This window comes from Dermacentor variabilis, chromosome 11 (genome assembly GCF_050947875.1).
Source record: "Dermacentor variabilis isolate Ectoservices chromosome 11, ASM5094787v1, whole genome shotgun sequence".
Lineage (NCBI taxonomy): Eukaryota > Metazoa > Arthropoda > Arachnida > Ixodida > Ixodidae > Dermacentor > Dermacentor variabilis.
In genome coordinates, this window is record NC_134578.1 from 11,645,638 (window position 1) to 11,658,907 (window position 13,270).

General features: G+C 41.5%; 1 protein-coding gene and 1 long non-coding RNA gene across 3 annotated transcripts in view; both read right to left on the reverse strand.

Moving 5' to 3' along the window:
* Nucleotides 1–229: 229 nt before the first annotated feature.
* Nucleotides 230–3,349, reverse strand: LOC142563868 (uncharacterized). Its single transcript, XR_012824432.1, has 3 exons — nucleotides 3,226–3,349; nucleotides 1,342–1,412; nucleotides 230–312 (listed from the first exon to the last, which is right to left on the reverse strand). It is a non-coding gene; the product is annotated as an uncharacterized LOC142563868 (long non-coding RNA).
* Nucleotides 3,350–11,364: 8,015 nt separating this feature from the next.
* Nucleotides 11,365–13,270, reverse strand: part of LOC142564627 (venom metalloproteinase BumaMPs1-like) — a 37,153-nt gene continuing 35,247 nt past the window's right edge. For both annotated transcript variants that reach the window (XM_075675697.1, XM_075675696.1), the window contains one exon: nucleotides 11,365–11,515. In XM_075675697.1, the coding sequence (XP_075531812.1) occupies nucleotides 11,471–11,515 (45 nt within the window). In that variant the 3' untranslated portion in view covers nucleotides 11,365–11,470. The remainder of the gene's footprint in view (nucleotides 11,516–13,270) is intronic.

Sequence of the window (13,270 nt, forward strand, 5' to 3'; positions counted from 1 at the left end):
TCTGAATTGTGCTTTCCTTAAAATGCAATCCCTTTTAAGTGAATCGGTGATTTCATACACGGGAAATGTGGGTGTAAATGAAACGTGACCTTCCAATCTTGGGTCCCTCCCGTCGAGGACTAGAAGCAAGGTGGTCATTTGCTCGTAAGGTTATTTTGCATATTTTCTTCCTGTTAAGGAAGCCACTTAGCAAGAAATACTCGACAACGTGTAAAAACCTTCTGAACTCACCGTTATTTGCATATGGGTGTCGTAGGACAATACACTTTCGACAGTCCCTGTATATGACGTGCACTCTCGCAGTGATATGTACTGAAAAAAGAATTTAGGTTTTTGTGACTAAGAAGTCAATAAAACGGCGAAACTCCTGCAAGAAACAAAGAACAAAGTCTAACATTTTCTAATAAACTTTTTACCGCTTCTTAAGAGCCAATAGAATAACTGATAATATATATATATATATATATATATATATATATATATATATATATATATATATATATATATATATATATATATATATATATATATATATATATATATATATATATATATATAGTTTCTGTCCCTAAGGCAAAGGCGTAATTGCTTTGTCCTTTAGGCTTGAGGCAAAGGGAGGCGGGAAGCAAGTAGGGAATTCCAGGCAGCCACATTTCCTCTGCATTTTTGAGGCAACCGAATACATAGGTAATGTCATAGAGCATGTAAGGTGAGTTCTTTATTGAACAAATGGTACTTCGTCATCTATTTGAGCGGACTGTCTGTTTCCCCGTTAGTCTAGAAGATAAAGCGATTCGCGGAGTTCGATTTGTCTGAGAATGCATAGGGGAGTCACTTGATTTTCAACAATAAAATATAGAAAACTTGTTAGCTGCATCGTGCTCTGATTCTATTATGCACAAGCGTGCTTCCCTTTTTGACCTACCGGGTGTGGGGGCATGGTGGCTTTGACATTCCTCCGCTATGCCCGAGGGCGAGGGATGAAATTCTTGCCGCGGCGGCTGCATTTCTATGTGGGCGAAATGCAAAAACGCCCGCGCTGGGCACACGTTGGACACACGTTGAACAGCCCCAGCTAGTCAAAATCAATCCGGAGTCTCCCTCTATCGCGCGCCTGAGGATCATATTATGGCTCTGGCACCTAAAATGCCAGAATTTGATCAAATTTATTTGTTTGTTCTTGTAGAGGTTGACCCCTTAGCTTTTCATGTAATAAAACCTCTCTCTAATTTTATGACCACTATCCCATGTTGTGGGTATAGAAAACGTATAAAAATGCCTTTTCTGACTGCATGCAAGCGCGAATGAGTTTATATCGGCTATTTTATTATCGTTACTTACATTTTTCATGCCTCAAGACAATTTGGTTCCTGGCTTTATAGCTTGGCGATGAACTTAGGACAATCTTTCTGCTATTGAAAAAAAGACATGGTGCAATTATTGAGTATTCACACTTTCTTAAAACAGCGTTTTGTGTTTACACTTACGCTCAGTGCAATATTTAACTTTTATTGATCCAGAGTACCATTTCAATGCAGCTGTCATCGTGAAATCAGTGGCGTTCATTGGCACAAGAAAAACAACCGTCCGTTCAATGTTGAAAATGCAAGCGTCTACGCGACGTTTAGACTTCACGTCATGCAGTTGCTCTTGTATGTGAGTAATTTAGGTTATTCACATGCTTAATGTAAAAAGAAAACAGCAGCGCGAAAGCAGCAGGCAGCGTCTTCATCTGGTACTGAGACGTAAAACTTTATAGCAAATAGGAGAAGACAGTAACTGCAAAACCGTTTGCAATAATTATAAAGAGCGTACACAATTTTTTGCCCAACGGTTTTACTAGAATAAGCAATCGTGCGCGAAAAAGAAGAAAAAATTCTACATATAAGACACATAAAGCGGAGCAACCATTTGCGTAAAAATCTCATGAATCAACATAACTTAGGGCTACGGAAACAACGCGAACATGGTGAAACGGGAGACAGAGGGAAGCTAAGCTTCCAAATTATTTGTTTCATTTGCATTGTGTGCATTCGTACGTACATTCGCTCGTACATTCGCAGGCATTTTACAAATAATAGTCGGTTACACTAAGTGCGAAAGAACATGGCGTCGAAGTCCGCACGCGAGTCGCCTTTCTCTACGTGAGAGGAAGCCGTAACAATCTCTTCGTATTCGACCACGCTACAGTACTCTCACGCGAAGCTTTATTTGCCTCTTCACCCCACTTTGCGGGTCCTGGCGGTTGGCTGCGGCCTCGCGGAATACACAACCAGCGCCACAGGGTATGCTCAGCTGTATATGCGCCACTGAACATGGGCTTCAAGACGGCTGCTAGTAGGCTTAGTTGGTATCTGCTGAAATACGTATTTACCGGAATGAGGATACGCACAAAAAAGAAGAAGGCATCGAGGACGACACGGTTGGCACTGCCAACGTACTCATTTATAGCGCCGACTCACAGAGAGTAAATAGACAAATACACGCATACGTAGACTAACAACCCAACTTGAGACAACCAGTAGTCAAACAAACTCGTCTCCGATTGATGCAACAGAAGCGACGTATCAGTCATAACGTCAAAGTATTTCTGTCGTATACAGTACACACCTATTGACTCACGTGTGGTCTCCTTCTTGCTGTCCATTCTTACTTTCTACACCCTTTCGCCTTCCCCCAACGCTGAGTAGCAGGTCAGGACATTTGTTGAGGCCGACCTCTCCAGCTTTTCTCTCGTAATAAATACATATATCTCTCATTCTTACTCCTTGCGATAATCATTGTCTCACTGAAACATGGTTTACGTATACAGGCCTTTCAGTGTGTGGGTAAATGCGCCGCGCACTCTTTATTAATGTTTAGGGCATGTCTTAGACAACTTGGGAAATGACCTTTTGAACATTCTTGGGGAATTCCACAGAATGGGTATGTGCCAGTGGATAGGTGCCTCAATAGACTAGTAAAACAAGAGGTAATAAGTGAAGAAGTCAGCACCAAAAGCAGCCGAGTGCGGAGAAATAAGTTAAAGGAACCGATCGGGGCCAGAGTGAGCATTCAGGAAGAGGCATTGAGATATAGAGAAGTGAAGAAAGAGCAGTGAAGACATTTCAATAGACATCAAATAATTTTTTTCGTATTACCGATGCACACGTGTCGGCCAACATTTTAAAAACTTCTTACAGTTAATTACATTAAAAAGGTGCCAAATTTACGTATGTCACTTACGAGTGCGAGACTCCACTTGTATTCGAGAGGGACGTTGTATAGTCTTGGAAGAGGCCGAAGTCACGAAACATGATACACTTTGCATTTCCGAAGTATTTGTCATCGTCAAAATTTCTGTATACAAGGTTCCACTTCGTGTTGTCAAGTAAACACTGCACATGGAGGGCGTTAATATGAAAAGTAATTCATGAAATGGACCGAAAAAAATTCACAAAAATTTTATATTTCTATTCCGTCGTGCCATAAATTGTGCGTCAACAAAGACATCGCACGGTGTGTCTGTCCATGCGCAGTGGTTTGATTGCTGCATTATGCAAACACCAATTGAAAAGCTCACGAATTTGCAAAAAACAAAGAAACATCTAACTAAACGTTCTTCAAATGCAAATGCTGCTAATAAGATTACGACCACAAGTTTTCTTACGACCGCAAGAAAAGTAAATATCCATGGGTAGTTTTCCGCAATAGGGAGCTGGCTTTTAATTTTTCGTGCTAGGGGGCACATATTCTCGCACACTAAGCGGTGCCTCAGGTGAACGCTTACAAACTTGCACTATCAAGGCCCAGATTTTCATCGTGAAAGGAAAACCTAGAAGGGAGCACTACGTAACCCTTTTAACCCTTCCCCCCCCCCCCCCCAGAACATCGGCTCAATATCTTATCATATCTCAGTCATCTAAGCGTGCTCTTCTGAAAAACAACAATAACCACAAACAAGTGTGATGCCAACGTCTACGGCAACCACACTCGCGTGTTACAATGTTAGACGTGCATACTTTAGAAGAAGCGATGAAAGTTGCACAAGATTAACGGGAGAAAATGTGCACATAGCGGTTAGCAAGGCATCCGAACAAGTTCACTTCAATTAATATTTACCGAGAACCAAATATAATATCGTTAGTCTGCCGAGCACAGAGTCGTGTGTTGGAAAAACTTTTAAATAAACAAGGGCAGGAAAAGTGTGGGTGGGGAGGGGGGGTCGATGAGGGCGACTTCACGCGGAAATGGCTTGCGATGGTTGGCTGCGCGACCTAATGATCCCTCCTTGTTCTTTACCATCCTACGCGCAATTATTACGCACATGAAAGAAGCTTCTGTATTTGCTTCGCTGCTGTATTAGGGCGACATCAAGCGCAACCATCGTCATCATTATCATCAGCCTACTTTACTTCCACCTCAAGATGAAGGCCTATCCCTACAATCTCCTATAACCCCGGTCCTGCGCCAGCAGATTCCTACTTGACCCGGCAAATTTCCTAATTTCATCACCCCACCTAGTTTTATGTAGTTCTCGACTGCACCTCCCTTTCCCCGGTACCCATTCTGTAAGTCTAATGGTCAACCTGTTATCGACCCTGAGCATTACGTGGCCTGCCAAGCTCCATTTTTTTCTCTTAGTGTCAAGTACAATATCGGATATCCCCCCTTACTCTCTGATCCACACCAGTCTCTTTCTGTCGCTTAGCGTTACCTCTAATACTTCTTGTTCCATCACTCTTTGCGTGGTCCTTAATTTGTTCACGAGCTTCTTTGCTAACCGTTTGTGCCCCATATGCTATCACCGGTAGAATGCAATGATTATACACTTTCCTCTTCAACGCTCCCAGTCAGACGGTGTAACGCCTGCCGCATGCACACCAAACCATTTTTGTCCTGTAAGTTTCCTTGCGATGTTCAGAATCTCCTGTGAGTAATTTAACTTGCTGAATGTACTCCTGTACAAACTGTAGAGGCTGACTGGCGATCTTGAATTCTTGTTTTATTGCCAGGCTTGGTTATTCGCAGCGCTTGAAGCCATGTTGCAGGAGTTTAGAAGAATGATTAGCGTTGTGCTGTTTCATCTAACTTACCCAGCGTGGCCGTCAATACTGACGAGGACGACGCTACGCATCATATGTACGCGATCAATTCAAGTCGGGAGGAAAACGCAGTGGCTTTATTTGGAGACTTATTGCACCAACCAAATTATGACGCTGATATGATGATGATGATACTTACGACATGGGCCGCAATATGTGCAAATTGTACTCTTAACAGATCTCACGTTAAGGAGTATTAAATAAGACGACACGCAATATATGGAAGTACCCTTACCGTGCTGAGATCCTGGTAACGCTGAAGGCCAAAACGTATTTCGGGGTAGGAGGGTAAGTCGGCAAACACTTTAAGTATTTGCGTGAAGAGGAAAACAGACAACGAAAGCAGCATCTTGTAGCCTCTCGAGGGCCATTTCGCGCGAACAGCTCTGTGTGCTTCTTTTAAGCCGAGTAGAAACAGGAAGGTTTAAATATTCTAACCTGGTGACAGAAACGCCGAGGCGAGCCAGTTTAATACATCCCGTGCAGGCAGTGTTTGGCACTGCGTCGAATAATTCAACTTTTCTTGGCGCGATTGTGCAGCTATGGATGACTGCACGAACAGACCCGGCTGCCGGATATGTGAATGATATATTGCGGCGTCAAACTTTACGATCGTGTATCTTGCGGCTAGTACCCTTGTCGCTCTCAGCGTTACCGTGAACTTTTCGAAGCATAGCATTAATGTGAGATGGCAAGGTGGCTAAACTTCCTCTAAAGCTTGCTGCAAGGTGGCTAAAATTGGCACTAATACTTTTTAGTAAATTTTACTTGACGTAAGCGTTTTGGAAAACTGCAATAAAAGCCAACGTGGCGTAAATTGTTTACTAATCCACTTCACATTTGTCTATTCTCCGTGCGAGCTACAAATAAACAATATATTTACCAAGGGTATGTAGTGGGCCTTTACATTGCTAATGCGCATATATGGCAACTGTTGATGACAGTTTAGGTCCGGCGTCTAACTTAAAATTGTGAGGTTACAAATGCTACATAATACTAAAGAACACGAGTAATCTAATCTTCCTAGCACCGAAAAGCGCACGGTCCAAATTATATGGTCCGCACGGTTCCACATTTTGGTGCTCCGCGAAGCTTACCAGATTCCTCAACAAGTCCAAATGAGGTGAACAAGTGTGTGCTTGATACCAGCGTGGGTGTGAAGACGACAAGGTGATGGAGCGAAAGTAATGGTGGCTTGGCGGTGGCAGCACTGGTGGGAGGAGTGCTTAATTTACTGCACGCCAGCGAAGAAATGCTCTACAATATGTTCTGTCAGGGCCTGAGCCGATCCTGATGCCAGTACAATGCTACATATATGTTCTCAAAACGATAGATGTCACAAAGAAAAAAAAATATGGGGGAAATTGGCCTGGTGTGACTTCTAAAAGCGACCTCTCACACTCGAAGGAAGGCGGTAAGGTTTACTGTTATTCACGTGTTTTATTCTTACGTCTGCAGGCTTATGGAAACTTGCGCGCGCACACATGCTCTCGATCTTTAAACTAAATGGTTGCTATATATGTGACTTGACGAATTCGCCCATGGCTTCAAGAGGATAGTTGGCATGAGAGAGAAGTATGCATATACTGGAGCGCTATATTGCTGGAATCTCACCACCAGACGCGTGATTTCTTTTTTCTTTTATTAAGAGGCCAGACCCGAGACGTCGATGTCAAAACTCATGTGCGCTTCAATTTTAATGACAGCTGGCGAAGGTTAGCCAAGCAATATGTTTCGACATGCTACTGCAGGTTTAATATATAACAAGACATCAAAAGACGACAGAAAATAAGAAAAACTGCAGACGCAATCACTCCCACAAAAACTTGGAAAGGGGCAGGAGGGAGAAGAATGCAGTAAACAAAGTGGACAGTGGAGCTTTATGGCGCCGTTGACAAAAAAAATGATATCGCTTTTTTATGTAGCCAATAGGTATGAGATCGTTAACATTTTGTTTATCTACACTTTCATAAAGTCCATTTTTCCACTTTGTTCATGTGGAACAAGTCCACATAAACACGGAATCTGCCCTTTTCCGAGTTTGTGTGTGAGTGAATGCGTGTGCGTCTTTTTTTTCTTTCGTCTTTTGACCTGTTATTAAATAATAAACATGTAGTAGCATGCCAAACCTTTTGCACAGCTAACTTCGCTAACTATAATTAAAGTTTATCTCACAAGCGCGCACGTATTTTCACGTAGTGCTTGATAGATTAAGTTTTCTCGTGCTACTTTCTTGGAATGCTCAAGTTGTGCGCAGGGTGGGTGGGCTTTGCGGTGGGAATAACGTAGCGTGACAGTGCGTGTTCAAGAATCTCTTACCTTAAGCCACTTGACCGGCACAATTTAGCACCAGCATTCTTAGCCTTTTAGCTCATAGGACCAAAATGAAAAATAGGCCTTTCTGTTGACTGCTAGCTGGGCAGCGTTCATTGACCCCTCATTACTTGCCATTCAGAGTTTGACATTTTAATGCTAGCGCTTCAGCTGGCAGATTTGATGTACACACCATCTGAATCTCTCCTCTTCCGCGTCTGCAAGGGATACATTTTGTCAGAAAAAAAACCACGTGATGGAAGGTGTTATGAAATATCACCGCATATTAAAAAACAACATTTGGAACGATACCAACGAGAAAGATTGTACGCAAACTGATTCATAAGAATAGACACTGGTCCAAAGGTTCAAGAAGAATAGTAAGAATGTGACACTTAAGGCGTTGTCTTCACTGCGTAATTTCACCAACATGCCACACTTTTTCCAGCCGTCCTCTGCAAAAGAAGGTCCAAGGTATAATTTGTGAACGGAGTTTTGTTGGAACCGCGAAAATGTAATAAAACAGCGAGGTTTTTCTGTCGCAAGAAGTTTCAAAGATGTGACGTTGGCTTAAAGATATATGTAGAATCATTCTGCCATCGCGAATGCTTCTTAACCGGATATACAAGTGTGAACGAAAGGAAATATTTTGCCTTTGGGTTCCGTGTGATGAAGTGTTCCCAATGTTGTAGCTGTGTTATGCCAGAGCGATAGGCTGGAACGACAACCTCTTTGAGACACACCTGGCATCGTGTATTATTCATCGTAATCTTGGTAAATGCGCCAATGGACACGGAAAAACGGAAGAAACATGACAACATGGGCGCGACAACACATTGTTTCCACCGTATAGCACATCCAGCGAGTTCATAATTTGCATATTCCGAGAAATTTAATACAAATAAACTATAATATCAACCAGCAGTGAAAAGTACATGCGTCCTGGTGACATAAATATTAATGATGGATGAGGAGGTTAGCCGTGCGAAAGGTTTGGCGTGCTACTGTATGTTTAACATACCGAGTGATCATTTTAGGTGCAACAGAATTTTTTTACAATCGCCTGTGGGGAATAGCATAATTCCAGTCCTTCATATTGATTATTCGAAGAGGCGGACATTACTTAAACGTGAAATCAAAACCCATAATAAACCAATTTAAGAAATTACCTGTCCAACGGCCTAAAGTTAGATTACAGCACACATTGCAATTTACAAATTGTACCCGGCGAGTTGGCAGAACATATTCACTTAGAATGAATTTTCAGGATGGCACTAGTTTTTATATATTAATTGCCGAATCAAAGTGTGTGACAGATTATATGGACGTTCCAGTTACATTTGTGCTTCAATATATAAAAGAGCGGTTTGCTAAAAAAAGTGGAACAACCGTGCATTTTTACCGCTAGTTTGACGCCTATATCTAGAAACCCAAGCCATCTTCAAAATTTGTTTCAAGTGGTTATGCCTTACAAACTCCTCACCGGAAATACTGAGTAAATTGCAATATGTGCCATAATGTTAATAATTTGGAAGTTATTCGGTAATTTTCTGTCTATTAGTTGGTAATATCTTTCGATTTATTGTGCAAGCAATGTCCGTGCCTCTTTTAATAATCCACCTGAAGGACTAGAATTATGCCATCGGCGACAGAGGATCTTTAAAAAAACCTGTAAAATTAAAAAAATCACCTCGTATCAGACCAGATCGAAGGGAAAGAGAAAAGAAAGAACGCAGACACATCTACTCGCACAAAAACATGAGAATAGGCAGCATGTGAGCAGCATGAAATGAACAAATTGCAAATTATAGGTTTGTGACACCGTCAGTAAGCATAATGTTATCCATCTCGTTGGTGCCGCGAGAAAGTACGGAGGTGGATAACATTGTGTTCAGCGATCCCACCATAAAGCTCAATTTTCCGTTTTGTTCATTTCATGCTGCTGATTGTTGCCCGTTTCTGAGTTTCTTGTTTGAGTAGATTGGTCTGCGTTCTTTCTTTTCCCTCATCTTGTAATCTATTGTTCTATATATTAAACTTGCAGTAGCATGTCAAAGCTATTGCTTGGATAACCTCTCTACCCATTAATCAAATTTATCTGACGAGAGCACGTGTATTTTCACTAGTGGTTGATGTTACCGGTTGATGTTACCTTGTGAAAAAGTCTTTGAATATGGAAATTATGTATAGATGCGGGGTGGACTATGCACTGTTAATAAATTACAATGACAGCGCGGGTTCAAGAGACGTTTTCGTTAGGTCAGCGGTCTGGCATCACGCTGCACCAACATTCTGATCCGTTTATCTCACAGGACCCAAATGCAAAATATCATATCCTTTTGTTTGCTACTGTCGATTTGTTTGATTCCGCGCTTCAGAGTCACTTGAGTGGTTAGGCAAGTAAGTGCATTGAGGATAAAGATGGGACGGTTCTCCAAGACTCAGCGCACCTATCACTTTACAATATCGCGTCTCTTCCAGAGAGAGACGAATAGTAAGAGCAGCCAGGAAGGCCGGTGAGGTTAAATGTCTCTTCCGGAATTTTGCATCTATTAATGCAGCTTTTAATCTATTAATTAATGCATAAATTAATGCATCTATTAACGCACCTTTTGATCTATTAATGCACCTGCATGCAAAACGCCAGAAATGTTGCATTGTTTTCTGTGTGGTGCCTTTGTTGTGCCCTATTTTTTTAGCGAGAATAGATCACATGCTTTAGTACACCTGAAGACAGGATCTTCCTCAAGGCTTCTTTAAAAGTTGACAAAATCGAACTTTTTTTAATGAATAACTCTGACTTTAATCGCGATAGTTCTATTGAATACACTTTAAACGCTAGTCGGTAGCACAGAAAGGCCGTGCTCAAAATCCGTGTGCGCCGAAGGGCCTATATCGTACGATTCTGCGCACTCCATGGCAGTGAGGAAAAGAACTGGCGCCCACTGATTAAAATGCAATTTCATCATGTCCTTCTGCGATGGAGGCTAGCCTGGACAAATGATTGGCGAGCCTCGTTGGACCCGGCTATACCTATATTCAGTTCTACTGAGTTCTCCGATAAGTCCTCCCGCAAAACACAGAGGACAACAACGCGCGAGAGTCAACCCTCATATCACCAAGAAACGTCGAGAAAAAGTGATACCTTACGTCCGCTACATTTCCAGTAACCTCAGAAAGGTGACTAGCACGTATGGTGCTTTGACTGTTTTCTGATCTCCACGCAAACTGGCAGGCCCACGTATTTCTTGTGCCAAGGAGGTCAATCAGGATGCCAAAAGAAGCTTATCATGGCACGTATGAAGATTGCAACCAGAAAACCAGCTGATGTGGCGTGGATGGGAAACGAGAGCATGAAATTTACTAAAGAAACAAAGGAAACACGCATACGCATTTAGCACCGCACTGCAGCACCTGCAAGCCTGGACTACGATCTGAGGAGATTAAAATTCCGGGTGGAAGGAAAAAATAGGCTAGCGCGTGAGTTAGGGAAACCTTTCTAGCTTCCCACAACAAGAAACTAGAGGCAATGGCAGCACTTGCGATATTCCAGTTTCACTTTTCATCAGGGTATCCCGATATTTATTATTGTTATTCCTACCGCTGATCTATTCGCAACATACCCGTAATGTGCGCATAAACCTGTATACCAGGCGTTTATGTGAAGACTATCATCAATTTTATTTTAAAAATCAACTCTGGGAGTTATCAAATTTACAATTCTTGAGCTAGGTTGCTCGAAGATGAGGACATTATTTGCATGACATATCAGAATGCATAAATTAAACTATTACTAAAACTCACTAATGAGGTTTGTGGTTTATGCAACAATCTGCAACATTTGACTGCATTAAACTACACCTGTCCGATGCGAATGGTAGACGAGGAAGAAAGTGCATTATAAATCTATTTTCTTTCGATAGCAGGCACAATCAGAGATCCGAATCAGACACACGCACTGCATACATTAGATTTCACGACAGTTAGAGCAAGTACATTTATTCTCGCAATAAAATATTCAGTATTGTTTCCTTGTCCAGCGCAAAATTTGTCAGAGCATGTCGCATGAGGAATCACGAATCCAAAGCATGGTATCCGCAAATTCCCTTTCTACAGGTCTGGAAAAAAGAAGACTAGAGTTAAGAATTTTTCTATAGTAGGACGTTATTGAACGTATCGGGCTATATGCACAAACGATTAATATTGTGATGCAGAATAACACGTAAAGTTCATGTTGAAGGTTCATTTTAAGGAACTTTGAACATGAACACGAAGAATAAAAATAATGCGCAGCAAGAATACGCAAGGTTGTTTCACATGCCTAATTTCTATTTTCGCTTTCCGAACAAGATCTCCAAATAAGAGAGGTGTTCGCATAATCAAGAAGGATTGAAGTGGTCATCGGCGCAGAAGAGCGAATATCTTTTCATCCGAGATTCCTTGTTTTAACACACCTGCTGCAGTATTTTCGCCAGTGCGATGCAAATCAGGTAGCGGCACATACTCACCTGCCTGTATAATCGAGTAATCATCACTATTCGACACACTGTTATAGAAGTAATGAGATACATGCAAGTATGTCAACAATGAATACTTCACATTATTTCAGTCAATAATTAGCATGAGCGTGTAAAGCAATGTATATATCTAAATTCAGGCTGGTGATCCTCAAGTGAAGTTAATCACAACCATATAAAAAGCCAACAGACAATATATATGCTTGTAAGAAATATATATGTATGGATCAATGCCGCACCCAGGTCGAAACGCCAGTAAAGTCCGCTTATTTTTCCTACGTGCTCCTATTCTTTGAGCTATTTCTGTGCCGGATCATGTGATTATATGCTTCACTGATTTAAATAAATGAATAAATAAATAAATAAATAAATAAATAAATAAATAAATAAATAAATAAATAAATAAATGTGTGCGTGTGTGTGCATTTTTGATACACTAACACTCTGACAGTATTAGTGTTAAAACAATAATTTCGAAAGTAGGAACTGAAAGATGACGAAAGAATAACTTGACATCGATGGGAGATGAACACATAACCTCCGCATCACGTCTTTGTTGCACGGCCAATTGTGCTAGGGTTACGGCCATCAATCCTCCCGCTATCTTGGGTATTGATGTCTACTAGATACACACAAATATCCATGGCCTGTCGACATTATATGGTCACGATCTAAAAAATCAAGCCTCTCTGTTTCTCTTCTTGTACACCCGTGAGCAGAAGTACACGGACCACAGAGTCCCCGAAAAAAACAGAATTTCTTCGTAATTAACACGCATAAACGGAATCTGACGAGTGCACTGAAAAACTCGTAATGCCAAGTTTGCACTGCATTGCTTACTTTCAAAGTGAATTCAATGAAACATGGGAAAATTAGTTTTCGCGCGCAATCTCTGGAACGTATACTTTTGCTCACGGGTGTACATTCAGACGAAATTAGTAATACTGAAATTTAATGTTGCTGGGAGAGGCAGTTACGAAACTCTCTGGGCTCTGTAACCGGCCAAAAATATTTCGCTTAGCTCCTACTGTTCACTACTAGGAAAGCCCAATCAAAAGACATACAGTTCCACATATCCATACTTGGGTACCACGCAAATGCAAGGCGCAGGACACATATAGACGCAACGAGGAAGACTCTTCCCCTCGTCATGTTTATCTATGTGTTGCGTCTTGCATTTGCGCTGCACCAAAGCAGCATGAAATGTCACCAACTACCCCAATACATGGCACGCATCAGTGACAAGTATAAAAAACGCACCAGTGGGACAACTCTCAAGTTAGTCTCAGTATTCGCGAGCGCTTTCTTTCAAACAAACCTTTCGGAGATGCATGCCAATGTCACAACTGATGCATT